A 26,892-nucleotide genomic window follows, 5' to 3' on the forward strand; every position below is an offset into this window, starting at 1 on the left:
ATAGCAGCTGCATGGTGTGCGACACACCACTGGCTGGGGGCCCCTGGAGCAGCGGGGGCCCTAGGCAACTGCTGGCCCTGTATGCCAGCAGGTGCCAGGGCCCACCGGAGAATCCACCGGTTCTCCGGTGGGCCAGTCCGATGCTGCTGGCAAGTATGTTGTTATGAGAGGACTAACAATATTAATCTTTATTAATATATAGCACCTACATTTTCTGAGGCTACAATTCAGGATGTGGTTTCCTCTGACTTTTGGACTCCTAACCTTTTCAAATGTAGTCAGAAAATTTTTATTTTTCTCAGAAGGTTTTTCTGAAAAACTGTATGGCACAAATATCTGAGAAATGATCCATGGCTAGAACCCAACATTAAGGAAATATGGATGACTAGGTTGCCCCAGGAAGAAGCTGACAGGGGAAACCCAGGGTGGGTTACAAGCTGGTGTGCAGCATGTTTGGCAAGTTTTATGTGTTTTTAATTCACTTATTGCTGGAGTGAATGGAGCAGTACTGTGCAAGTGTGACCATACAGTTATCACCTATCCTGTGGATAAGTGATACAATGTCACCTAGAAATGGGTTATCCTACCGCCTATATTTATCAGATGCAAAAAGTTGCTTCACTGCACTGCACAGTCTGGGCCTGGCACCGGGCACCTTCATAGATCAGGCATTATCAGCTCCAGCAACACCCAGATGTAAGCAGAGAAGGTAGCCAGAAAAGCACAGCTCCATTCATTAAGTAGTGGTCGCGGACGAGAACTACAGCTCAGCTACTATCCACTTGATTGGAATCGTATTGAACTGAGCCTAGCCTAAGGATAAGTTATCAGTGTAAAGAGCACAGACAATCCCTTTAGGCTGCATAATATAAGACTGGGAATCGGACCAAACTTTACCTGCAGTTCATGAAGTTTTCGCTGAAGGTCATTCATATCCTGAACTCCCTTTGGACTCTCGGCCACCAGTTTGTCTCTTGAACTTTGTATGAACACTTCTAGATCTCTTTTCTCTGTATTATATCTGAAGGATAAAATGCAGGACAAAGACTTATTATCATTCCTACCATTATACACCTGTACACTGCCTTTAAATATATTTAAAGGGGTTGTCCTGGACTCAGATATTGATGACCAATCCTTTTGCTCTTTTTGGCTCCCATTTACTTCAATGGGAGCTGAGCTGCTAAAGCCGAGAATGGCCATTACACAGTGTCCGGAGCGGTCATGAATCGGCTCTATACACTGTGTACTTCCAGCAGTTATAAGCCCAGCAACCACTTGATCCATGAGGATGCGGGACTAAGGCCATCAAAAATTATTCATTACATCCTGGACAACCACTTAGTTTATGTGCACGCAGAATTTTTTTTACAAGATTTTTTTTAGTGGTCTGCTTCAAAAAAACAACTGAAAATAAACACATGAAAGACTCTTCAAATTAATTTTTATGGTAAAACCACTTTGCTGTACGTTCAGTCATACGTATGTTTTTTTTTTCTGCTTCAGGTTTAGAAAAATGCCTGGTGGAAGAAAAGAAAGTGCAGGTCACTTTCTTTGGTGCGACTTCTGATGGAAACCGCACTAAATTTGGCACCGTCCAGTTGAAAGGATGCAAAAAAACACATCAGGAAAAAAAAACTTCACGAATGCATCAGGGAACAACAAAAAAAATACTTCTCCAAAAACGGAGTATTTCATGAAATTGTTTCCACTAGAAAGCTATTCGGTTTTAAAAAACATAAAAAGATAAAAAAAGTAAAACTGGATGGAAGGATAGATGGAAAGATAGATAGATAAATCTGTCAATGGCGCTATCGGTGCAGACCAAGCGGTCGGTCAGTCAATGTGCCGGGAAATTATAGCAGCCATCATAGTACAGTGAATGATCAATGTAATTACTCCCCACACCACCTCGATAACTGAAATCCAGTAGCTGCAGGGAGGATATAAGTTAATTTTCTCCCAGTAGCCCCACTTTATCAATGTCCTAGCTGTGCATTAACCATTTACCCATACTTCTCAGTTACCTCTGTTCCAGCAGCTCTAGGGTTAAACCACTGGACTCGTTATCGTTAGCTATGCTCGTTCCTTGAGGCATAGAGTCCATTTCACACACCTATATTATAGACAAAAGTACAATGAGCACAATCACATCTGGTCACATAAACACCAAGTTGGTGCCATGTAGTGCTACATCGTTATATCCGCTTTGTCTATACGTTACCTCCGGGGATCCGTTGGTTTTGCTGGGATTTGACTTCACTCCATTTTCAGCTGATGTAACACTGCGTATAAAGAGGAAGAATACAATGTAGTGACCGTCTATAAGTCCATTTATGTATTGATCCATTTGTGTGATCGTGTATATATACGTGTGTGTATATACAAACTTGTGAAAAACTTTTACACAAAGTGTGAAAAAATGCTACAAAGTAAGAAGCTATCAAAGTGTAAGTTTATTTTTTATCAATTAAGAAAATATAAAATGAATGAGTAAAAGAGAAATCTGACTCAGATCATTATTTGGTGACTGCTCTTTGCCTTCATCAGTTCTTCTAGGTGCTTGTACTTGTACACAGTTTTAGGAACTCGGCAGGGAAGTTGTTCTAAACATCTTGGAGAACTAACCCCAGATCTTCTGTGTATGAGGCTTGTGCCAATCCTTCTGTCTCTTCATGTAATCCCAGACAGACTGGATGATGCTGGGATCAGGGCTCTGTGGGGGTCAGATCATCACTTCCAGGACTCTTTGTTCTTTATTGTGAAGATAGTTCTTAATGACATTGGCCTATGTTGGGGATCATTGTCTGGCTGCAGAATACATTTGGAGACAGACACCTCCCTTATGGTATTGTATGATGGATAAGTATCTGCCTGTATTTCCCAACACTGACAACATCATTAATCCTGACCAAATCCTTAACTCAAACTGGGAAATGCAGCCTCAAACTTGTAAGAACCCTACACTGTTCCTGCCAAAACATATTATGTCCAGAACACGATGCCATTTTTCTGTACCCCAGTTCCTATTTTCGTGCATGGATGAGTCGCTTGGCCTTGATTCCATGTGGAGGGTATGAGTTTTTGGACGTAATTATTCCATGAAGACCATTTCTGGAAAAATTCTCCGAATAGTAGATGGGTGCAGCTGAGTCCCACTGGTTGATGTCAGTTCGAAGTTGATGGCACTGCTGGCATGATGTGTCTGTCATCTTCTGCACTAAGTTTACTTGCACAGCGATTTTGTATAGGTTTCTCAATGTTGCCCACTTCTTGGCGTCCTCAATGCTGAGAAGCACAAGCAGACACTTGTGTCAAATTCAATTCCATCAGGGATGCATTTGATTGGCTGAATAATTGGGGTCGTTATCCTTCTGCAGAATAACTTGGGAGCCAATGTTATTAAGAACTATCTTCACAATAAAGAACAAAGAGTCATGGAAGTGATGATGGGGCCCCACAGAGCCCTGATCACAACATCATCCAGTCTGTCCTGGATCAATGAAGAGACAGAAGGATTTGCACAAGCGACATCCACAGAAGATCTTTGGTTAGTTCTCCCAAGATGTTTGGGAAAACCTTCCTGCTGAGTTACATCAAAAACTATGTGTGCGTGAGCCTAAAAGTACTGCTGTTGGGAGGAAAGGGTCGCCACACCAAATAGTGAGGTTATTTAGATTTCTCTTGATAATTCACTTTACATTTTGTTAATTGATAAAAAAAACAATTAAAATATATTTTTTTAAAGCTTCTTACTTTGGAACATTTTTTACACAGTACTGTACATACACTGGGTACGGGAAGTATTCAGACCCCTTTAAATGTTTCACTCTTTGTTTCATTGCAGCCATTTGGTAAATTCAAAAAAGTTCATTTTTTTTCTCATTAATGTACACTCTGCACCCCATCTTTACTGGAAAAAAAACAGAAATGTAGAAATTTTTGCAAATTTATTAAAAAAGAAAAACTGAAATATCACATGTATCATAAGTATTCAGACTCTTTGCTCAGTGTTGAGTAGAAGCACCCTTTTGCGCTAGTACAGCCATGAGTCTTCTTGGGAATGATGCAACAAGTTTTTCACACCTGGATATGGGGATCCTCTGCCATTCTTCCTTGCAGATCCTCTCCAGTTCCGTCAGGATGGATGATGAACATTGGTGGACAGCCATTTTCAGGTCTCTCCAGAGATGCTCAATTGGGTTTAGGTCAGGGCTCTGGCTGGGCCAGTCAAGAATGGTCACAGAGTTGTTCTGAAGCTACTCCTTTGTTATTTTAGCTGTGTGCTTAGGGTCATTGTCTTGTTGGAAGGTGAACGTTCGGCCAAGTCTGACGTCCACAGCACTCTGGAAGAGGTTTTCATCCAGGATATCTCTGTACTTGGCCGCATTCATGTTTCCTTCAATTGCAACCATGTTTCCTGTCCCTGCAACTGAAAAACACCCCCATAGCATGATGCTACCACCACTACGTTTCACTGTTGGGATTGTATTGGGCAGGTGATGAGCAGTGCCTGGTTTTCTCCACACACATACCGCTTAGAATTATCACCAAAAAGTTCTGTCTTCATCTCATCAGACCAGAGAATCTTATTTATCATAGTCTGGGAGTCTTTCACGTGTTTTTCAGCAAACTCTATGTGGGCTTTCATATGTCTTGCACTGAGGAGAGGCTTCCGTCGGGCCACTCTGCCATAAAGGCCAGATTGGTGGAGGGCTGAAGTGATAGTTGACTTTGTGAAACTTTCTCCCATCTCCCTACTGCATCTGTGTAGCTCAGCCACAGTGATCTTGGGGGGTTCTTCATTATCTCTCTCACCAAGGTTCTTCTCCCACGATTGCTCAGTTTGGCTGGACGGTCAGATCTAGGAAGACTTCTGGTGGTCCCAAACTTCTACCATTTAAGGATTATGGAGGCCACTGTGCTCTTAGGAGCCTTGAGTACTGCAGAAAGTCTTTTGCAACCTTGGCTAGATATGTGCCTTGCCACAATTCTGTCTCTGAGCTCCTTAGCCAGTTCCTTTGACCTCATGATTCTCATTTGATCTGACATGCACTGTGAGCTGTGAGGTCTTCTAGAGACAGGTGTTTGCCTTTACAAATCAAGTCCTATCAGTTTAATTAAACACAGGTGGACTCCAATGAAGAAGTAGAACCATCTCAAGGAGGATCACAAGGAAATTGACAGCATGTGACTTAACCCCTTAACCCCCAAGGGTGGTCTGCATGTCAAAGAACTGGACAATTTTTACAATTCTGATCACTGTCCCTTTATGAGGTAATAACTCTGGAACGCTTCCATGGATCCTGATGGGTCTAACACTGTTTTCTCGTGACATATTGTACTTCATGTTAGTGGTAAAATTTCTTTGATATAACTTGCGTTTATTTGTGAAAAAAAACAGAAATTTGGCGAAAATGTTGAAAATTTCACAATTTACCAACTTTGTATTTTCATGCCCTTAAATCACAGAGATATGGCACACAAAATACTTAATAAGTAACATTTCCTACATGTTTACTTTACATCAGCACAATTTTGGAACCAACTTTTTTTTGTTAGGAAGTTATAAGGGTTAAAATTTGACCAGCAATTTCTCATTTTTACAACACCATTTTTTTTTAGGGACCACATCATATTTGAAGCCACTTTGAGGGGTCTATATGATAGAAAATACCCAAAAGTGACACCATTCTAAAAACTGCACCCCTCAAAGTGCTCAAAACCACATTCAAGAAGTTTATTAAACCTTCAGGTGCTTCACAGGAATTTTTTGAATGTTTAAAAAAAATTACTTCATGTCCAATTTTTTTTATTTTACCAAGGGTAACAGGAGAAATTCGACCCCAAAAGTTATTGTGCAATTTGTCCAGAGTACGCAGATACCCCATATGTGGGAGGCAACCACTGTTTGGGCGCATGGCAGGGCACAGAAGGGAAGGAGCGCTGATTTTTTTCAACGCAAAAATGGCTGGAATTGAGATTGGACGCCATGTCGCGTTTGGAGAGCCCCTGATGTACCTGAACAGTGGAAACCCTCCACAAGTGACCCCATTTTGGAAACTAGACCCCCCAAGGAACTTATCTAGATGTGTGGTGAGAGCTTTGACCCCCCAAGTGCTTCACAGAAGTTTATAACGTAGAGCCATAAATTAAAAAAATAATTTTTTTCCACAAAAATGATACTTTTGCCCCCAATTTTTTATTTTCCAAGGGTAACAGGAGAAATTGGACCCCAAAAGTTGTTGTGCAATTTGTCCTCAGTAGGCTGATACCCCATATGTGGGGGTAAACCATTGTTTGGGCGCATGGCAGAGCTTGGAAGGGAAGGAGCTCCGTTTGACTTTTTCAACGCAGAATTGGCTGGAATTGAGATCAGACGCCATATCTCATTTAGAGAGCCCCTGATGTGCCTAAACAGTGGAAACCCCCCAACTCTAACTCCAACCCTAACCCCAACACACCCCTAACCCTAATCCCAACCCTAACCACAATCTTAACCCTAACACCCCCCTAACCCTAATCCCAAACCTAACCCTAATCCTAAATTTAGCCCCAACCCTAATCCTAACATTAGCCCCAACCCTAACTTTAGTCCCAACCCTACCTTTAGCCCCAACCCTACCTTTAGCCCCAACCCTAACCCTAATGGAAAAATGGAAATAAATACTTTTTTATTTTATTATTTTCCCTAACTAATAATTTTTCCACATTTTGGCCCAGAGTCATGTGAGGTTTTATTTTTTGAGGGACGAGTTGACGTTTTTATTGGTACCATTTTCGGGTACATGACTTTTTTCATTGCTTTTTATTCCGATTTTTGGGACGCAGAATGAACAAAAACCAGCAATTCATTAATTTCTTTTGCGGGTGGGGGCGTTTATTTCGTTCCGCGTGTGGTAAAATTGATAAAGTAGTTTTATTCTTCGGGTTAGCACGAAGACAGCAATACCTCATTTATATCATTTTTTATGTTTTGGCGCTTTTATACAAGAAAAACAATTTTTTATAAAAAATAATTATTTTTGCATTGCTTTTTTCTGCGAGCTATAACTTTTTTATTTTTTCGCTGATGATGCTGTATGGCGGCTCGCCTTTTGTGGGACAAGATGACGTTTTCAGCGGTACCATGTTTATTTATATCCGTCTTTGTCATCACATGTTATTGCACTTTCTGTTCGGCGGTATGATGAGAAAGCATTGCTTTTTTGCCTTTTTTTAAGGGGTTCACTAAAGGGGTTAACTAGTGGGACAGTTTTATAGGTCGGGTCGTTACGGATGCAGCGATAAATGTGTACTTTTATTGTTTGCTTTTTTATTTACATAAAGAAATTGATTTATTGGGGAATATTTTTTTTCTTTATTTAGGATTTTTTTTATTATTTTTACACAGGTTATTTTTTTTTTTTAACATTGTCTCAGGGTGGGACATTACTATATAGTGTCAGATCGCTGATCTGACACTTTGAACTGAACTGTGTCAGATCAGCGATCTGACAGGCAGTGCAGGAGGCTTCTCAGCGCCTGCTCCCAGCAGGCACTGAGAAGCCACCTCCCTGCAGGACCCCGAAGGACCCCGCGGCCATCTTGGATCCGTGGGCCTGCAGGGAGGAGGTCCTAAGAACAATGCAATCACTTCACATTGCGTTGTTCTGAGGGTCTCAGGGAAGCACGCAGGGAGTCCCCTCCCTGCGCGATGCTTCTCTATGCCACCGGAACACTGCATTCATGTTTGATAGCAGTGTGTCGGGGGTTAATGTGCTGAGAGCGGTCTGTGACCGCTCCTGGCACATAGTGCCAGGTGAAAGCTATGATAATCAGCTGACACCCGGCCGCTATCAGCCGCGCTCCCGCCGTGATTGCTGATGACGTACTATTCTTTCCATGGGCATTAAGTCTCAGGTCACACGGATTGAATAGTACCTCTAAGATCAGAAAGGGGTTAAATATGAGTGTCTGAGCAAAAGGTCTGAATACTTATGACCATGTCATATTTCAGTTTTTCTCTTTAATAAATTTGCAAAAATTTCTACATTTCTGTTTTTTTCAGCCAAGATGGGGTGCAGAGTGTACATTAATGAGAAAAAAATGAACTTTTTTGAATTTACCAAATGGCTGCAATAAAACAAAGAGTGAAAAATTTAAAGGGGTCTGAATACTTTCCATACCCACTGTATGTCTACGTATACGGATAAAGAAATGTAACTCCACGTATGAAACTAAAATGACCTTGAACTTCTGTTTGTGTCATGACCTCCCCCAACCCCATTCCTCCAACTGAAATTAATGACACCATGAACGATAAGTGACAAGGCCCTGGAGACATAACGATAACATAAGCACAAGGGATTATATTCAGAGTCATAGTAACTCACTTTTCTGGTCCAAGCAAACTTTGCAAAGACTGAAGGATTCCCTGAGCTGTGCTAATCAGCGGCAGAAGGATGAAGGCTCAATTTCCAAAGTTTCCATCATGACTTTCCAGGGTGACTCCTTAAAATTTTTATAATGTTCTTTCTAAATAGTTTATATGGACTTAGAGGTGCACATAGAAATCAGGGGGGTCCTGATTTGAACAAAACCCACTGAGTTCACATTGCAGGTGCCCAACTGGGGTGACTGAGCCTCCATCCAAAACTTGACACCATACTGTAGATGACAATCACTGTTCACCTTGAAATCTAAGGGGTTAAACTGCTGTTAAACTGCTGCGATCAGAGCTAGTTCCATTTGTAGCAGTTACTTGCTGGAGTCTGTTGTGTTTCTAAAAGAGTCGCCACCAGCCGGGAATATAGTGGGCTCAAAGCATGATCCTTAAAAATACTTCTGATGTACATATACAAGGCACGTTGGGAGATGATGGCAGACAACAGGCAGGGGTGCTCCTGGACCCCATAGCAGTCATCTTTGCATTTACGCTGCAGCTTGAACTCCTCATCATGACTATTTAATATCATACAGCCATTACTAGCGATATATGGATCAGGGGTGTAACTTGCCACCCATGGGCCCCAATGCAAAATCATTTAATAGGGCCCCCACCTACGATGTGCTATATATAGTGTATTCTTATGTGATCTTTGGGACCCTCTGAAACACTAGAGCCCAGATTCAACTGTGACCTCTAAATTAACTATTATTTTGCACTTTATCAAGTCTTTAAAATAATCTTACTTACTTTCTTGGGTCAATTTTATTTTTTTCAAGAACAGAGTGTAGATAATGATAAATATCAGCAGCGTTTTTATCAAGGTCCTCTTTCTTTTTTGTACATTCTGCTACTAATGCACTGAAGGTCGTAGGAGCAGCGCTAGTCCTGAGCCCATCATCCAGAGACTGCATCGCCTTTAGGCACCGATTAAGTTGTCCTAAACATCCATGGTCAGAGAAGACAACCTGGAAAAGTGGATCAAGATAAGTCAAGATCTCAATATATCCATGGAAACCAGAACATGTTGTAATGTAAAATCTATTCTAAGGCATAAAAAAAATGAAACAACTTCATGGTAAAAGATTAAAAAGGGAATGTAGTCATAAAATGACCTATTATTTAAAACAAGTTTTTTTTGTTTGTTTTTTTTAAATTGTCAATATTTTTGCTATGTTCCCACACACCACAGGATTATTTTAGACTGTCACTTTCTGTACTTTTCAGAATTCTCATTATCATCAGAGGCAGGATTACCATGACATCTAACACCTCCATACACAGCTGATCAAACAATCCATCTATCACAATAGGAGATGTCACAGCTCACCTGCTCATCCTCCCTTCATAATCACCTTTGCACATGCTCAATAGATGCTTCAATACAAAACATTGGGCATGAGTCACTCTAGAATCTTGCTAATGCACATGTGGATCTTCAGACAGAACTATAATTGTCCCAGTGGCCAGTGCAACAATTAAAATATCTCTAATTTTTTTTAATATAGATAAGTAATTTGAAAAAAAAAAAATAACAAAAAAAAAATAGATAAATTTAACTTAAAAACAAGATAATTTTTGGATGAGACATTATTTTTAAAAGATTTGTGCCTGGGGAGTATGATACAAAAACTGATTATTTTAAAGGTTATTCCTAGCTCTATATTCCCAAGCTACAAAAATATCGTAGCTAAGCTCTCGGCATTTTCTGCAGCTCCACCTTAAGTGGTTGGAGCTGGATGGAGTCATTCTTATCTCAGTCTTGAAAGATCGAGGTGGGAATAAGTCTTTAATGGACACTTAGATGATTATGACTGGTCATGGTTGGATTTGGACCCTTGAGCTTAGTATGCCACCAAGCGGACAAATTACTGACTATGGTTTCCTTACATAGTCCTATTGCCTAACGTCTGCTCGGAGAAGCATACTAACCAGCTTTTAAAAAATATCTAAAAATGTAACCCTACTAGGTAAAGTAAATCATTAAGCAAATTTGAGCACGACTGTGAAAGACAAACACCCAACATAAAGACCCAACACCAACACCATATTTAACATGTTTTCCTACAAAACACTCAAACTCAACGACGTTCTACTGACATGAACTTAAAGAAAAGCCATAAAAAAGACCTATTACTAAAATAAAGTTTTTGTGTTCAATATAAATATATATATTTTTTTAATGGGGGGAGATTTATTTATCTTATATTATAATTTGTATAAAGATTAAAAAAAAAAAAAAAAAAAAATAGAAATCCTGCAATTTTCACTCCAGATACAGAGGATTTTTTAAACTTCAACTTCATGTTGTTTCAGGAAACAATACATGTACATTAGCGACAATGAGCAAACCCCAACCCGATTTTATTGGGACTGAAGAGGCTAATGAGTGAGTGAAAAGGTTATTGCGAGAGGGGCAGGGTGAGCTGTGACATAGTCTATTGTGATTGGTGGATCCTGTGTTATCACCTGTGTATAAAGATGTTACCTGTCATTATAATCCGGCCTCTGATGCTAATGACACAGTTGAAAACTCTTCCTAAAAGGACAGGAAGTGGGAGTCTAAAAAGTGAAAATTTAAGGGTTACTAACTATATTTTTTAATTAGGATATATATATATATATATATATATATATATCCTAATTAAAAAAAATATTATATATTAAGATATATATATAGATATATATAGTACAGACCAAAAATTTGGACACGCCTTCTCATTCAAAGAGTTTTCTTTATTTTCATGACTATGAAAATTGTAGATTCACTCTGAAGGCATCAATACTATGAATTAACAAATGTGGAATTATACAATTAACAAAAAAGTGTGAAGCAACTGAAAATATGTCTTATATTCTAGGTTCTTCAAAGTAGCCACCTTTTGCTTTGATTACTGCTTTGCACACTCTTGGAATTCAATTGATGAGCTTCAAGAGGTAGTCACAGGAAATGGTCTTCCAACAGTCTTGAAGGAGTTCCCAGAGATGCTTAGCACTTGTTGGCCCTTTTGCCTTCACTCTACGGTCCAGCTCACCCCAAACCATCTCGATTGCATTCATTTCTGGTGACTGTGGAGGCCAGGTCATCTGGCGTAGCACCCCATCACTCTTCTTCTTGGTCAAATAGCCCTTACACAGCCTGGAGGTGTGTTTGGGGTCATTGTCTTGTTGAAATGATGGTCCAACTAAACACAAACCAGATGGAATAGTATGCCGCTGCAAGATGCTGTGGTAGCCATGCTGGTTTAGTATGCCTTCAATTTTGAATAAATCCCCAACAGTGTCACCAGCAAAGCACCCCCACACCATCACACCTCCTCCTCCATGCTTCACGGTGGGAACCAGGCATAGAGTCCATCCGTTTACCTTTTCTGTGTCGCACAAAGACACTGTGGTTGGAACCAAAGATCTCAAATTTGGACTCATCAGACCAAAGCACAGATTTCCACTGGTCTAATGTCCATTCCTTGTGTTCTTTAGCCCAAACAAGTCTCTTCTGCTTGTTGCCTGTCCTTAGCAGTGGTTTCCTAGCAGCTATTTTACCATGAAGGCCTGCTGCACAAAGTCTCCTCTTAACAGTTGTTGTAGAGATGTGTCTGCTGCTGGAACTCTGTGTGGCATTGACCTGGTCTCTAATCTGAGCTGCTGTTAACCTGCGATTTCTGAGGCTAGTGACTCGGATGAACTTATCCTTCGCAGCAGAGGTGACTCTTGGTCTTCCTTTCCTGGGGCGGTCCTCATGTGAGCCAGTTTCTTTGTAGTGCTTGATGGTTTTTGCCACTGCACTTGGAGACACTTTCAAAGTTTTCCCAATTTTTCGGACTGACTGACCTTCATTTCTTAAAGTAATGATGGCCACTCGTTTTTCTTTACTAAGTTGCTTTTTTCTTGCCATAATACAAATTCTAACAGTCTATTCAGTAGGACTATCAGCTGTGTATGCACCAGACTTCTGCACAACACAACTGATGGTCCCAACCCCATTTATAAGGCAAGAAATCCCACTTATTAAACCTGACAGGGCACACCTGTGAAGTGAAAACCATTTCCAGTGACTACCTCCTGAACCTCATCAAGAGAATGCCAAGAGTGTGCAAAGCAGTAATCAAAGCAAAAGGTGGCTACTTTGAAGAACCTAGAATAGAAGACATACAGTATTTTCAGTTGTTTCACACTTTTTTGTTAATTATATAATGTGTAAATTCATAGTTTTGATGCCTTCAGAGTGAATCTACAATTTTCATTGTCATGAAAATAAAGAAAACTCTTTGAATGAGAAGGTGTGTCTAAACTTTTGGTCTGTACTATATATATGCAGTCATATGTAAAAGTTTGGGCACCCCTATTAATGTTAACCTTTTTTCTTTATAACAATTTTGGTTTTTGCAACAGGTATTTCAGTTTCATATATCTAATAACTGATGGACTCAGTTATATTTCTGGATTCAAATGAGGTTTATTGTACTAACAGAAAATGTGCAATCTGCATTTAAACAAAATTTGACCGGTGCAAAAGTATGGGCACCCTTATCATTTTCTTGATTTGAACACTCCTAACTACTTTTTACTGACTTCCTGAAGCACTAAATTGGTTTTGTAACCTCATTGAGCTTTGAACTTCATAGCCAGGTGTATCAAATCATGAGAAAAGGTATTTAAAGTGGCCACTTGCAAGTAGTTCTCCTATTTGATTCTCCTATGAAGAGTGGCATCATGGGCTCCTCAAAACAACTCTCAAATGATCTGAAAACAAAGATTATTCAACATAGCTTTTCAGGGGAAGGATACAAAAAGTTGTCTCAGAGATTTAACCTGTCAGTTTCCACTGTGAGGAACATAGTAAGGAAATGGAAGAACACAGGTACAGTTCTTGTTAAGCCCAGAAGTGGCAGGCCAAGAAAAATATCAGAAAGGCAGAGAAGAAGAATGGTGAGAACAGTCAAGGACAATCCACAGACCACCTCCAAAGACCTGCAGCATCATCTTGCTGCAGATGGTGTCACTGTGCATCGGTCAACAATACAGCGCATGCATAACGCCTTTTTGTATGACCAAACAACTCAATCTTTGTTTCATCAGTCCACAGGACCTTCTTCCAAAATGTAACTGGCTTGTCCAAATGTGCTTTTGCATACCTCAGGCGACTCTGTTTGTGGCGTGCTTGCAGAAACGGCTTCTTTCGCATCACTCTCCCATACAGCTTCTCCTTGTGCAAAGTGCGCTGTATTGTTGACCGATGCACAGTGACACGATCTGCAGCAAGATGATGCTGCAGGTCTTTGGAGGTGGTCTGTGGATTGTCCATGACTGTTCTCAGCATTCTTCTTCTCTGCCTTTCTGATATTTTTCTTGACCTGCCACTTCTGGGCTTAACAAGAACTGTACCTGTGTTCTTCCATTTCCTTACTATGTTCCTCACAGTGGAAACTGACAGGTTAAATCTCTGAGACAACTTTTTGTATCCTTCCCCTGAAAAGCTATGTTGAATAATCTTTGTTTTCAGATCATTTGAGAGTTGTTTTGAGGAGCCCATGATGCCACTCTTCATAGGAGAATCAAATAGGAGAACTACTTGCAAGTGGCCACTTTAAAAACCTTTTCTCATGATTTGATACACCTGGCTATGAAGTTCAAAGCTCAATGAGGTTACAAAACCAATTTAGTGCTTCAGGAAGTCAGTAAAAAGTAGTTAGGAGTGTTCAAATCAAGAAAATGATAAGGGTGCCCATACTTTTGCACTGGTGAAATTTTGTTTAAATGCAGATTGCACATTTTCTGTTAGTACAATAAACCTCATTTGAATCCAGAAATATAACTGAGTCCATCAGTTATTAGATATATGAAACTGAAATACCTGTTGCAAAAACCAAAATTGTTATAAAGAAAAAAGGTTAACATTAATAGGGGTGCCCAAACTTTTACATATGACTGTATGTATATATATATATATATATATATATATATATATATTCTGGGACAATCCTTCTACCATCGAAGAAACAACTTATGTATTTTTGAGCACCGGAAATTTCGTCCTTACTTATATGTACTTATATCGGTTATTGGTTTGCATTTCAAACAATGGTTTGGGTTGTTGGGGGGAATAAGCAGGTTAGGGTAAGGGGCTGTTTTCATTTATATCCAAGATCTGAAGTAAATGCTTTTTTCATATGTTGCTTGCTAATGTGTCCTTTTTGTAACATAAAAATCTAATTTAGGAACAGATCATCTTTTTAATGAGTGATGAAAACTCGTTCAGTAATGTAGGTAGATCCGGCCAACATCAGTGGGATCTACTGGAGAGGTCTCACATCTACAGACGGACTTACTATACCAATTCTTAAGAAACGAGGCAATGATTGGGGGGCAGAGTTATTTCCCCTTTATTATGAAAAATGTAGAGAATATTACAACCTCATGTTCTCGGATTAGCTCTTCCGTGTCACCAACACCAGCGTTAACCTTCTCCTTTATAATTTGTTTGTCCAATTTGCAAATCAATTTGTCAAATTTCTTCTTCTCTACATGGAATTTTAATTCACTAACATACGTCTCCAAGTCATCATGAACGGTCTGAAGGGGTAAAATAAAAAAAAAATTAAATTCAAGAGATTCCGTTCTTCTGGTCTTCCCAAAGAGAAGAACTCAACTAGTAGAAGGTGAAAAACGCTCCTCATTACCTTCCATCGATCTCTGACATCAGCGCTCACTTTTTCCACCAGCGTCTTCTCTTTTGTAGAGGATGAGATATTCTTCATCAGCTCGGTGGTTTTCAGAAAACGTTCCAAGTTTGGATTTCCAAATTTGCTGAGAGAAGTCTGTGAAAAAGTTAAACAACATTTGTTTTTTTAGGATATTTATCAGAGTTGGGCTATGTTCTCACCTCTAGGAAGGAACAAAGAAACAAAATCCATGCAGATGTCGGATCTGCTACATACAGATTGAAATGGCACTAGGAGCACCTCATTAATTATACGGGGGTATATCTGTATTTTTTTCACAAACAAAAACAATGTTGCATAAAATGTTGCAAAATGCAGATGTGAACAACGTGTCATGCATCACAAATAAATACTAATAAATCGTTCTGGTATCAACTTTAGGATCATAAATCATTTTTATATATGTCTTCAGGGAATAAAAAGCTAGTTTTCAGTAACACAGCAGCAAAACACAAGGAAAAGGAGGGAGGAGGGGGATGCAGAGCAAAATAAATCCAGTTCCTAAAGATGGAGCCATAGATAACCCACACGTACAATCATAACTGGGGCTTTATATTGGAAATTCATCATTATTTGGATTATATGCCAAGTAAAAGCTTATTTTTCACTAGTTATAGCAACTGTAAGGCCTCATTCAGACGTCCATTATTTTTTGTATTTCTACATACGAAAAAAAGGATTGTTTTTCACCAGTGTGCTTGGTTTCATCCATTTTTGGTTTATGAGTCTGTTCTTGCCATCCAATTCTTGGACCACTTGACCAACTAATGTGTATGGGGGCCTGCTGCCAAACTTCCCTAACAGCGGATATCAGGAAAAGTAAAGGCCTCCACTTAGATAAATGGCAGCCGATTGATCCCATCTCAGCTCCCCCATAGACATTAGTGCTCGGCTCCTGTGCTCCCTATGAGTCAAGAGGCCCCCATACACATTAGCACTCGGTTCCTGTGCTCCCTATGAGTCATGGAACCCCCATACAAACTAGTGCTCAGCTCCTGTGCTCCCTATGAGTCATTAGGCTCCCCCATACACATTAGTGCTCAGCTCATATGCTCCCTATGAGTCACGAGGCTCCCCATACAGATTATTGCTAGGCTCCTGTGCTCCGTATGAGTCATGGAGCCCCCCCATACACATTAGTGCTTGGGTTCTGTGCTCTCTATGAGTCATGGAGCACCCCATGCATATTAGGCTGTGTGCACACGTTGCAGATTCTGCTGTGTTTCCGCAGCGGTTTCAGCCCTGCGGAAATGCAGCAGTTCCGCAGACATGGTACAGTACCATGTAGCCTTATGGCTTTTCAAATACGCTGTGCTCACGATGCGTTTTTTTCTGCGCAGTTTTGCTGCGGTTTACAAACCGCAGCATGTCAATTGTTTGGGCGGTTTCCGCAGCGGTTTCACACCTTTAACATAGTAGAGGTGTGAAACCGCAGGGCAAAACTGCAGACCAAACCGCAGGAAAACCGCAGGTCACTTTACCTGCGGGTTTACCTGCGGATCCGCGCGGAAAAACCCGCAGGTGAATCTGCAACGTGTGCACATAGCCTTAGTGCTCGGCTCCTGTGCACCCTGAGCCAATGGGCCCCCTTTGCACATGAGTGCTTGGTTCCTGAGCACCCTATGAGTCATGGGACCCCTCTTACACATTAGTGCTCGGCTCCTGTGTTCCCTGTGAGTCATGGGGCCCACCATACACATTGGTGCTCGGCTCCTGTGTTCCCTGTGAGTCATGGGGCCCACCATACACATTGGTGCTCGGCTCCTGTGTTCCCTGTGAGTCCTGGGGTCCCCCATACACATTAGTGCTGGACTCCTGTGTTCCCTGTGAGTCATGGGGCCACCATACACATTAGTGCTCGGCTCCTGTGTTCCCTGTGAGTCATGGGGCCCACCATACACATTGGTGCTCGGCTCCTGTGTTCCCTGTGAGTCCTGGGGTCCCCCATACACATTAGTGCTGGACTCCTGTGTTCCCTGTGAGTCATGGGGCCACCATACACATTAGTGCTCGGCTCCTGTGTTCCCTACGAGTTATGGGCCCCACATACACATTAGTGCTAGGCTCCTGTGTTTCCTGAGTCATGGGGCCCCGCATATACATTAAACTGTCGGCTGATCCTGCCAATATAATAGCATTTGGACAACGTTAGTCTAATTTTGCATGATCTGTTTGTTCTCCAAGAAATAAGTAGTCACTCATCCTTCTCTTCCTACTGAAAACATATGCATAGCTGAGGGGTAAACGATCTATGTATGGCCAGTCTGACCCACATTCAGACCTTAGACCATGTGAGCGGAGATGTCAAAGACCCAACGTAACGGAAAGGGGCCAAATCAGCACCTAGTAAACATGGCAAAATCCACTTTGGATGTGTTCTGCCATGTCTATATGAGGCCTAACAACTATAGCTAGAGATGCCATCTGCTACACTATTCGTTAAAGGGAATCTGTCACATCATTTTTGGCCTATGAGATGCGGCCTCCGCCTTCAGGGGCCTATCTACAGCATTCTGTCATGCTGTAGATATGCCCCTGATGTAACTTGAAAGAGAAGAAAAACGAGTTAGATTATACTCATCAGGGGGCGTGGCCCGGTGCGGTGGGTGTCGCAGTCCGGTCTGGTGCCTCCCATCTTCTAGCAATGACGTCCTCCTTCTTACTTCTGCTGCGGCTCCTGCACATGCGTACTTTAACTGCCCTGTTGAGGGCCGAGTAAACTACTGCAGTGCGCAGGCGCCGGACCTCTCTGACCTTTCCCGGCGCCTGCGCACTACAGTACTCTGCTCTGCCCTCAATAGGGCAGATAAAGTACGCATGTGCAGGAGCCACAACAGAAGTAAGAAGGAAGATGTCATCGCTAGAAGATGGAAGGCGCCAGACCGGACCGCGACACCCATCGCACCGGACCGGACCTCAGGGTGAGTATAATCTAACTCATTTTTCTTATCTTTCAGGTTATATCTGGGGCTTATCTGCAGCATTACAGAATGCTGTAGATGAGCCCCTGACGGTGGTGGCTGCATCTCATAGGCCAAAAATGAGGTGATAAGATTCCCTTTAAACTGCAGCTCTGCTTGTCCAGTCTAGCTGCCGTTTAGGAGCAAAGGCCCAGCTGCCGTATAGGAGCAAAGGCCCACCAGAACCGTTCAAGTTACTGCAATACAAAGATTTAATGAAAATGTTAAACTGCAATGAAGATTTTTAATAACAAGTGGAGACAAGTCTGGACATATGGAGGAAGCCGAGCACCAGGCAAAGAATGAGATTTATGGGGCAAACATTTTACAGAGCCATATAAAAATGTCGTAAATTGTAGCCACATAAATCTGCTGGAGGCCACAAAGAGAACAACACAAACCTCATACTGCGAGATGAACTCCTCCGGGGTGACCTTCTGTCCCAACAGGCTCAGAGCTTCAGTTATATAAGTTTCCAACTTGCTCCTTGAACTCTCAAAGTTCCTCTTTATGTCTTCTTTGGACAAACTTTGTTCTGGGGGGTTCACGACCCAACTCACCCTGGAGACCAGATCCTAAAATAACGGGATTATTGGTGTGAGGGTTGAAAACAAAACATCATATTCACCAAAGCAGTTCTTCTAAGTATTGATTTACAAAATAATTTACTCCCTTTGAGCCTCGGCATTTGGGGGTCCCTGTGGACCCCACCTCCAGCTGACTCGCTCTGGACAATCATCTGAGAGCTAAACTGCAAAGCTGAATGTATCAGTCACATTTAGATCTAATCTGGTTAATAAAAAGGAGTTCTAAATCCATGATAAACATGTAACAAAAAAAGACAACTTCAAAAACAGCTCCACCTCTGGTCCATGGTCAGTCCTGGTATTGCAGTTCAGAGTGATTTATGCTCTATGTTTCCTCATTGTCACTTTCTTGCGAGCCGACATAACTACCTGAATTCTCTCCTGTGTTCTCACAACCTTGTGCCGCCATTTGTCAAAATCAGCGCTCTGTAAATATTCCTGATGGTGGAGAAGTTGTGCCAGCGCTTGCACATTTGCCTCTGTCTTCTCGAGCCGCTCCTGGCAAGAAATCCCATCGTGATAGAAATCCTAAGGAGACAATATAAGCATTGTATGAGAACGACGTACCGGAATATTTCCCTGATGATTAATCACACTCTAATTATGACCGACACCACAAATCGCGCACGTAATGTAAATGCTGGGAGCCTTAAAGGGCCCTTTCCTCATCATCTTCTTTTATATAATATGTGTAAAAAATGAGAAAAGCACCACTTCATACGTTTTGCTCTGCAGCTGTTATTTTGCACTGTCCTGATTTTGCTTTGTCCCAATCTGGTCCTGACAAAATATGCATGGGATTTGTATGATCTCCCCATATTTGATGTTTTTATGGTACTCCTATTTATTCCTAGCTCTATTAATCTTAGAAGGGGTTGTACCGGTAAATGCAAGTCATCACCAACTGCCCACAAAGCCCAGTGCTCAGCTATCGCTGCCAGTCCCACAGACAATGAATGTCATGGTGGTGGTGCCCATTGCGGGACCAATACCCCATTTAGTTGGGGCACTCCAGAATCCTGTTCCTGGGATCGGTTGTGGTCTCAGCTGCATTCAGCAATAACTCTCAGTACGGTGGAGGGTTTTGCCTCACACAACAGATGGACCGGATGCATGCTTTCTCCATGACCATTCGACCAATTTCAGACCCCCTTTTTTGCTATCAATTCACTTCTTCTATAAAGAGGTCTCCTGCACCCAGTGGCATAACTAATGCCATCTTTGGGCAAGATTCCCTGCCTCCAAGCATTTTTGACTTTGTGGAACCTAATGGGATAGTCTACAACTCGGATTGTATCAATCATCAGCAATGTTACCTGAATATCTAGACAAAAAGGCTCCCTTGTGGTCTCCTGTTGATCAAGGTCACTAAAAAGCTGCTCAGCCTTCTCAGACCAGTTGTCCGCAGCCTCCATGACTTTCTCCACTGCTTCAAAGTGGCTTAGGATTTCTGAAGCTGTCTCCAGGGTTTTGGTATCTTTCCCACTCTTCTGTAAAATGACAACATTGTAACGTAAATATAAGTTCATTTCCTTTCCTGAGTTGTCCTGTGAGCATGGATGCTTTTCCAACCATTGTAGCATAAATTAATATTCATGTGTACATATTCATATTCACCACTAGAGGGAGCTCATTGAATACCCTTGTATGGAGTTTGGCTGTACTTTGTAATCAGGTTTGCTCAAGAGCTCCCTTTAGTGGTGGCCAGCATTTTATTTTATAAATCTATGTCTTTGCAGGGGAGTTGGAACTCCATGAAAAAAAAAAACTGCAAAGTCAGACTACAATAAAGATATATTATTTATCAGCAGAGAATTTAGAACCAAACTTTAGATTAAAGGAACAGAATTGTGTTTGAGGGTTGAAAGTGACTGGTATTGTAAAAGGGTATGCATCTTCATTTTTCTTCTGAAACAGTTTAGGCTTGCCTTTTGTTACTCACATCTCCTGGATCAAGATGTGGGGTTGTTCTTCTTCCCTTGGCTATGTCTTTCGCTCTGCATGTTCAGCGTACACCACTGACATCACGCTCTCAGGCCTTATAGGCTGGCTCAGGCGGCAAGTCGCCAGCTAAGTATTCAGATAGATGGACTGCTACATCACTAGCCAGTTCTGCTTTTGATCTTGTGATAAATCACAAACCACGCTGTACTATATCACTGATTGCTCTGCATTAGGGACTCTAAGAAACTCAACCTTGCGATATTACGGAGTCAACTCTGCCATTGGACTCCAGGACAAACTCATCTCTGCTATCGCTGAGTAAACGCTGCCACATGATTGCCATCTCTGCATTGGACTCTAAGACAAACTTAACTCTACCATCACTGAGTAAATTCCTCTCTACCACTGGACTATGAGGAAAAGTGAGGTCTGTTATTACTGACTAAACTCTGCAGTACTGCTGTCAGCTCCGGATTCAACTCTGCGACAAACTCAGCTCCGCTATTTGAGTCAAGTGTGCCATACTGCTGCGAGCTCTGTAGTGGAACCTAATATCAGTTATTCAATTGTGCCAATCCACTGACAGCAATCCATCAGACACTGTGACAAACTTCGATCTGCTACATTGCTAAGTAAACTTAACTCAGCTTCATCAGATCCCTGACTTGCATTTGTTTCTACTGTTGCCGATTTGCCACTGCAGCTTCCCTTGTTCCATATATACCTCCCGGCTGTACCAATGACAAGTCCATGCTGCATAACTATCCAGGACCTTGAGGACGGACCTCTCCAAGTGAGACATAACACCTCTGATCTCTGGGCCATAGGAGCAGCAATTTCAACTATATTAATTATGTCATACCGCTCTCACGGCATGACCCCTGGCGCCGTGACTCACCACTTCCAGTGCCGCGGCCGCTCCGGGGATCCCGTCTGGTGCGCACGCGCACCTCTCACACTTGATCCTGAGGCATGCACACCTTTCTCTGCTCTGACTGCAGCCACGCCATCTCAATGGTCTTGGAGGACCTAACCCGGAAGTCCCAGTGCTCTTGCCCTTTATCAGGCTGCCTCTTCCTATGGGAGGCTCCTGATTATTGTTGTGCTTCCCTTCTAGGCCTGCCTGGCCCCTGCTCGGTCGCTCCCTGTACACAGGTCCTCTGTACTGTGCTTTGCCGTGCTTATTAGCACACGCTCTGCTCTGTGCTCTCTCGTGCTCCTTAGCGCATGCTCTGCTTCTGCCTTGTACCCTGCCGTGCTTCTTAGCACACACTCTGCTCTGTCGTGCCCCTTAGCACATGCTCTGCTCTGTACTCTGTCGTGCTTCTTAGCACACTCTCAGCTCCTGCCTTGTGTCCTGTCCTTCTGCCTTGCCTTGTACTCACGCGTGCTACCCAGCACGCGCTCTGTCTAACCCTGTACTCAGGCGGGCTTCCCAGCACGCGCTCTGTCTAGCCTTGTACTTTGGCGTGCCCCTTGCATGCGCCCTGCTTTACCCGCACCAGGGCGTGCTTGTCTGTGCGCGCTATACGTGCTCCCGTGTACGCGCCTTGCACTATCCAGTATCCAGCGCACTCCCGTGTACTCGCCCTGTACTGTCCTGAACCTTCCGTACTCCTATATTCACGCCCTGCACTATCTTATACTCTGCGTACCAGTGTCCACGCTTTGCACGTTCCTGCATTTTACGCGCTCCCTGTTGCACCTTGCCAGACACACTCACTCGTGTCTTCTGTGAACCGGCCACTTAGTTCCAGCAGTCGTGGTACCTTGCCCCCCAGAGCCTGCTCCTGACACCCCTGTATAGGGGGTGGTCCACACTAGGTCAGCTCACTCTGGGTGGGCTAGTGTCACGACTCAAAGGGTCCAATCCAGAAGTCATCACAAATTAATTCTAGATAAGTGTTGTTTTTCTTTTTCATGCATCTCCAATAATACCCTTAATAATACCCGTATAATAAATTATAGAAAGGAGTAAAAGTATTCACTGACCTGTAAACTCTGAATGTACAGACTGAAGGAGAGATCAGAAATGTCCGATTGTGTTTCGCAAACTTCTTCAGAGTCATCAGCCAGATGTTCTTGAGCGGTGCTCCCATTACGGACCTTACGGACCTTTTCCTCTTCATGTTGCATCACCTGAGGAAGACGATAATATTAATTAATATTTACAGAAGACTTTGGACATCCAGTCATTTACAGTAAGGTATAAGATATCCCTATAAAATAAGACCCCTAAGTAAATGTTTAAAGGAACGTACGTACATGGAGATGGTCCTACTAGATTTTACAGTATGTCCTTATGCTATAAGTAAAAGGATATTCCCAGGGGTAGACATATCATTGGTGCAATCTGTGCAGCCATTACCACCTCCAAAGCAGGTACAATTGTGCATTATGATGAGCTATTGGATGGCAAAGGGACCATATATTGTTTTTGAGCAGGGGCCCTCTTCTGTCCATGTCCACCAGTGGATATTCCTTTCTCAGATACTTAGGACATATCCACACACTATGCCATGAATGTCTGATTTATCCGGGGGTCACTTCTGCAGACCCCCTCAGGGAGGGCCATATCTCGCACTACGGGAATTTTCGGAACGCATGGGTGGCCACCTCTGCATTCCTGGTGGTGCAAAATGGGACCACTTCCCTTAGATAAGCTAGGGTGCTAGAGGTGGAAAGAACACAAGTCTCTTCTGTAGATATGTAATGAAAGGAATACCTCTAAAAATGCTCAATTCCCAGTAGCTAAAATGATACATTACACACGTCACTGAAATTAATGGGCTGTAACGCAGAGATATGTTGGGTCCCCCCCAGGGCAAGGTTAACTCTCTACATCCTGTCTCTATATGTGAATCCTGGTCGGGTGAACCACCTTAAAAGGGTATATGAGATTTTGTTTTGTATACTGGATACCCCATATTAATGCTCACTCATCCCTAAATCACACGTTTTCACACTTAGAAAATATTTCATAACCGTACATATCGGCTCCATCGATGGTTTAATGTCTTCAGCCTCTGGGATATCTTGGTCGCCGTTTTTTCGTATGTCCTCTCAATCAGGAAGCTGCCGTCCCTGATAAGAGACTCGAGCACCAATTTCCATTTCGAAAGAATTTCCACGGGGACCTGCATTTGTATGGTAAAAACAGTCTTACAAAAACAGTCAGCAAGTAGGAGTGTTTCCCCAGCAGTTAACAGGCTTTCACTAGGAGTAGGTGAGAGAAGCGTGACACTCAGGCTTTCTCTGAGTGGATAGGTGAAGCAGGACTCACAGACTTTCTCTATGGATGGGTGGGGGACGCAGGACTCTCAAGCTTTCTCTATGGGTGAGTGGGGGTAGCAGGACTCTCAGGCTTTCTCTATGGGTGGGTGGGGAAGCAGGACTCACAGGCTTTTACTTTGAGTGGATATGTGAAGCAGGACTTTTTGCAAAACTTTTAACAAAGGTACCAGTTCCGCATACTGAGTGTACCCATATATTGGCGACTCACAGCAATCAGAACAACGAGAAGAGGAGTCACTTTATGCCATTTAAAACAGAGTACAAAATGTTATTAACATAAATGTTATCAAAAAATGTGAAACATATACAGTAATACAATGGATACATAAAAGTCTCTGTAGGTATGACCCAAAGTAAAACAAAGGGGACCAATGACAGGGCAGGGCATGTATATCTAAATCTGTTTGCATATAAAGCACTGTGATAGCTATTAATTATCTAACATATAAAGCTCAATGTGGGTGTGTATGTATGTATGTATGTATGTATGTATGTATGTGTGTGTGTGTGTATGTCCGGGATTGGCATCCGCACTGTCGCAGCTACAGCCACAAAATTTGGCACAGTCACACGTCTGGACCCCGAGAGCGTCATAGGCTATGTTGTGAGGCAAAATTTTAACCCTGCATGTTCCAATTCACCAAACAATTTTTCCCCTATCTACATAATGGGGAAAAGGGGAAAGGAAAGGTGTTGGAGGCAAATTGACAGCTGCCAGATGTGAACAAGGGGGACTTAAAGAATGAGAGTGATGGCGCCAAACAGTATATACCGTACAGTTGCTAAGGTGGGGCCCTGACATGGGATACTCACCACACACGGGGATATGAACACAAACACAAAATGCGCCACACACTACCACGTGCTTCAACACATATACCACCCTCAGCACACATTTCACCACACATACACCAACCTCCCACATAAAAGTCTAAACACAAAAGCGCCACTCAAAACTCGCCACGCTGTCCCAGAGCTGTTTAAAAGATGAAAAATGAGCTGTGATTGGTTGCTATCAGCAACAGTTTTCTTTGTAGACAGTGGTGGTAACTGAGGCCTATTATTCTTATCATTTCTATGGTGTTATCGTCCTTCTGTAAAGCTGGAAATAACACAATTTATTACTGTGCCAACACAGACCACCCTCTGACGCAGACTGCAGGGGGAGCCTAGTATCACACAGGATAGGATTAGATACACGGCTCAGCAGTCAGTATCACACAGGATAGGATTAGATACACAGCTCAGCAGTCAGTATCACACAGGATAGGAATAGATACACGGCTCAGCAGACAGTATCACACAGGATAGGATTAGATACATGGCTCAGCAGTCAGTATCACACAGGATAGGATTAGATACACGGTTCAGCAGTCAGTATCACACAGAATAGGATTAGATACATGGCTCAGCAGTCAGTATCACACAGGAGAGGATTAGATGCACGGTTTTTATGTGCAATATAATCATTATAATTTGTTATAACTAACCACAGTTGGTTACTATGCCCAGGCAACGCCGGACTCTTCAGCTAGTAAATATATATATTTTAATGGGTTACCATCTGGTTGTCATATAGCACTCTGCTAATAAGTAAAAAAAAGGTGCAAGTGTATGGGATATAATTATAATGATCACAATCTCTGTTTGGGTGCATTGCTATAAATGATGAGGTGAGCAATAAATATTTTTAGAGGTAAGGTATTTACCCATGATTGGCATCCTGTCTTGGCATTGGTCCCATTCCCCAAGTTCGTTTATGTTAATAAAATTTTGTACCATATTTTAAAAGGCATAAACTGACTCCTCTTCTCCTTGTTATTCTGCTTTTAGAATTTTGCTGTAAGTGGGTGGGACTAGTGAGTCTCAGAGGTTTTTTTCTATGAGTGGATAGGAGAAGCGAGACTATCAGGATTTTGCTATGAGTAGGTGGGGAAGCAGGACTTTCATGCTTTTTCTATGAGTGGGTGGGGAAGTGGGACTCAAGCTTTTTCTATGAGTAAATAGGAAAAGCGTGGGTGGAAGAAGCAGGACTCTCAGGCTTTTTCTATGAGTGGGTGGGGGAAGTGAAACTCTCAGATTTTCACTATGAGTGGGTCAATGAAGCAGGAATCTCAGGCCTTTTTCTAAGTGTCCCTGCATGATTTGAACAGCATGTGAAAATACTTCATTAAATCAATGAAATCTAGATCTGCCCAAACCCATCATCCGCTCCTCCATCCAATGCAGCCTTCAGGTAAGGGTCCTGACAGCGCCCATTTACCATGAAATAATCCTTTTACTTACATTGGACAGTGCGATCCTCTGCTGCTCCTCCAGCCAAGTTGTGATCAGGGTCATATTATTCTCAAAATGAGTCCAGCTGGTCAATACTTGCTCCAGGGAGGCTCCTGCATCGTTGGCCGAGGACACAAATGTCTTGTAGGTTGATTCTATGGCTTCATACTGCTTTGGAATTTCAGGGTCAGCCACTAGAAATGAACAAGTAAACGATGTCAGATACTGTGATCTCCAGCTCCACATCTTCCATTTATAGGCTTCCAACATTTGGCCACGTGAAGAACAATTATAATTGTCCACAAGAAGCTAATATATTGCAAGGTTATCATGAAACTTTAATATTTTTTCAACAGTTAAAAGATAATTTTACAATTCATCTCCCACCGCACCCCCATAAAGAAGGCCGATGCTAGCAGTCACTTGCAATTATCTAGTACTAACCCAAAAAGTATTCAGATCTGGCAGCCTGGAGCCACTACTATAGGGAGCTCACTAAAAACAAATATATTCAGCTCACCATTTTTAGGCTAGTTTCACTAAAGATAGGGTGCGCAGATCGCAAGCGTCCATGTGCGATAGTAGGCGGCGATGACCGGATGGGGCGGGCAGGGAGCCGGCAGGGGGCGGGGCTTGTGGCACCGTGCGCTGCGTCGAATAAACGCTAGTGTGAAACTAGC

General features: G+C 42.3%; 1 protein-coding gene across 5 annotated transcripts in view; it reads right to left on the minus strand.

Annotated features, from left to right (window-relative positions):
* Positions 1 to 26,892, minus strand: part of SYNE2 (spectrin repeat containing nuclear envelope protein 2) — a 553,640-nt gene that overhangs the window by 388,037 nt on the left and 138,711 nt on the right. For all 5 annotated transcript variants that reach the window (XM_073570820.1, XM_073570828.1, XM_073570812.1 and 2 more), the window contains 12 exons: positions 26,222 to 26,406; positions 23,632 to 23,778; positions 22,634 to 22,780; positions 20,014 to 20,187; positions 19,067 to 19,225; positions 18,512 to 18,685; positions 15,109 to 15,246; positions 14,843 to 15,001; positions 9,179 to 9,396; positions 2,225 to 2,285; positions 2,028 to 2,116; positions 898 to 1,021 (listed from right to left, as the gene is read on the minus strand). In XM_073570820.1, coding sequence (XP_073426921.1) covers positions 898 to 1,021; positions 2,028 to 2,116; positions 2,225 to 2,285; positions 9,179 to 9,396; positions 14,843 to 15,001; positions 15,109 to 15,246; positions 18,512 to 18,685; positions 19,067 to 19,225; positions 20,014 to 20,187; positions 22,634 to 22,780; positions 23,632 to 23,778; positions 26,222 to 26,406 — 1,775 coding nt within the window. The remainder of the gene's footprint in view (positions 1 to 897; positions 1,022 to 2,027; positions 2,117 to 2,224; positions 2,286 to 9,178; positions 9,397 to 14,842; positions 15,002 to 15,108; positions 15,247 to 18,511; positions 18,686 to 19,066; positions 19,226 to 20,013; positions 20,188 to 22,633; positions 22,781 to 23,631; positions 23,779 to 26,221; positions 26,407 to 26,892) is intronic.

Source organism: Dendrobates tinctorius, unplaced genomic scaffold (genome assembly GCF_039654945.1).
Source record: "Dendrobates tinctorius isolate UK_male_01 unplaced genomic scaffold, ASM3965494v1 ptg000006l, whole genome shotgun sequence".
Classification (NCBI taxonomy): domain Eukaryota; kingdom Metazoa; phylum Chordata; class Amphibia; order Anura; family Dendrobatidae; genus Dendrobates; species Dendrobates tinctorius.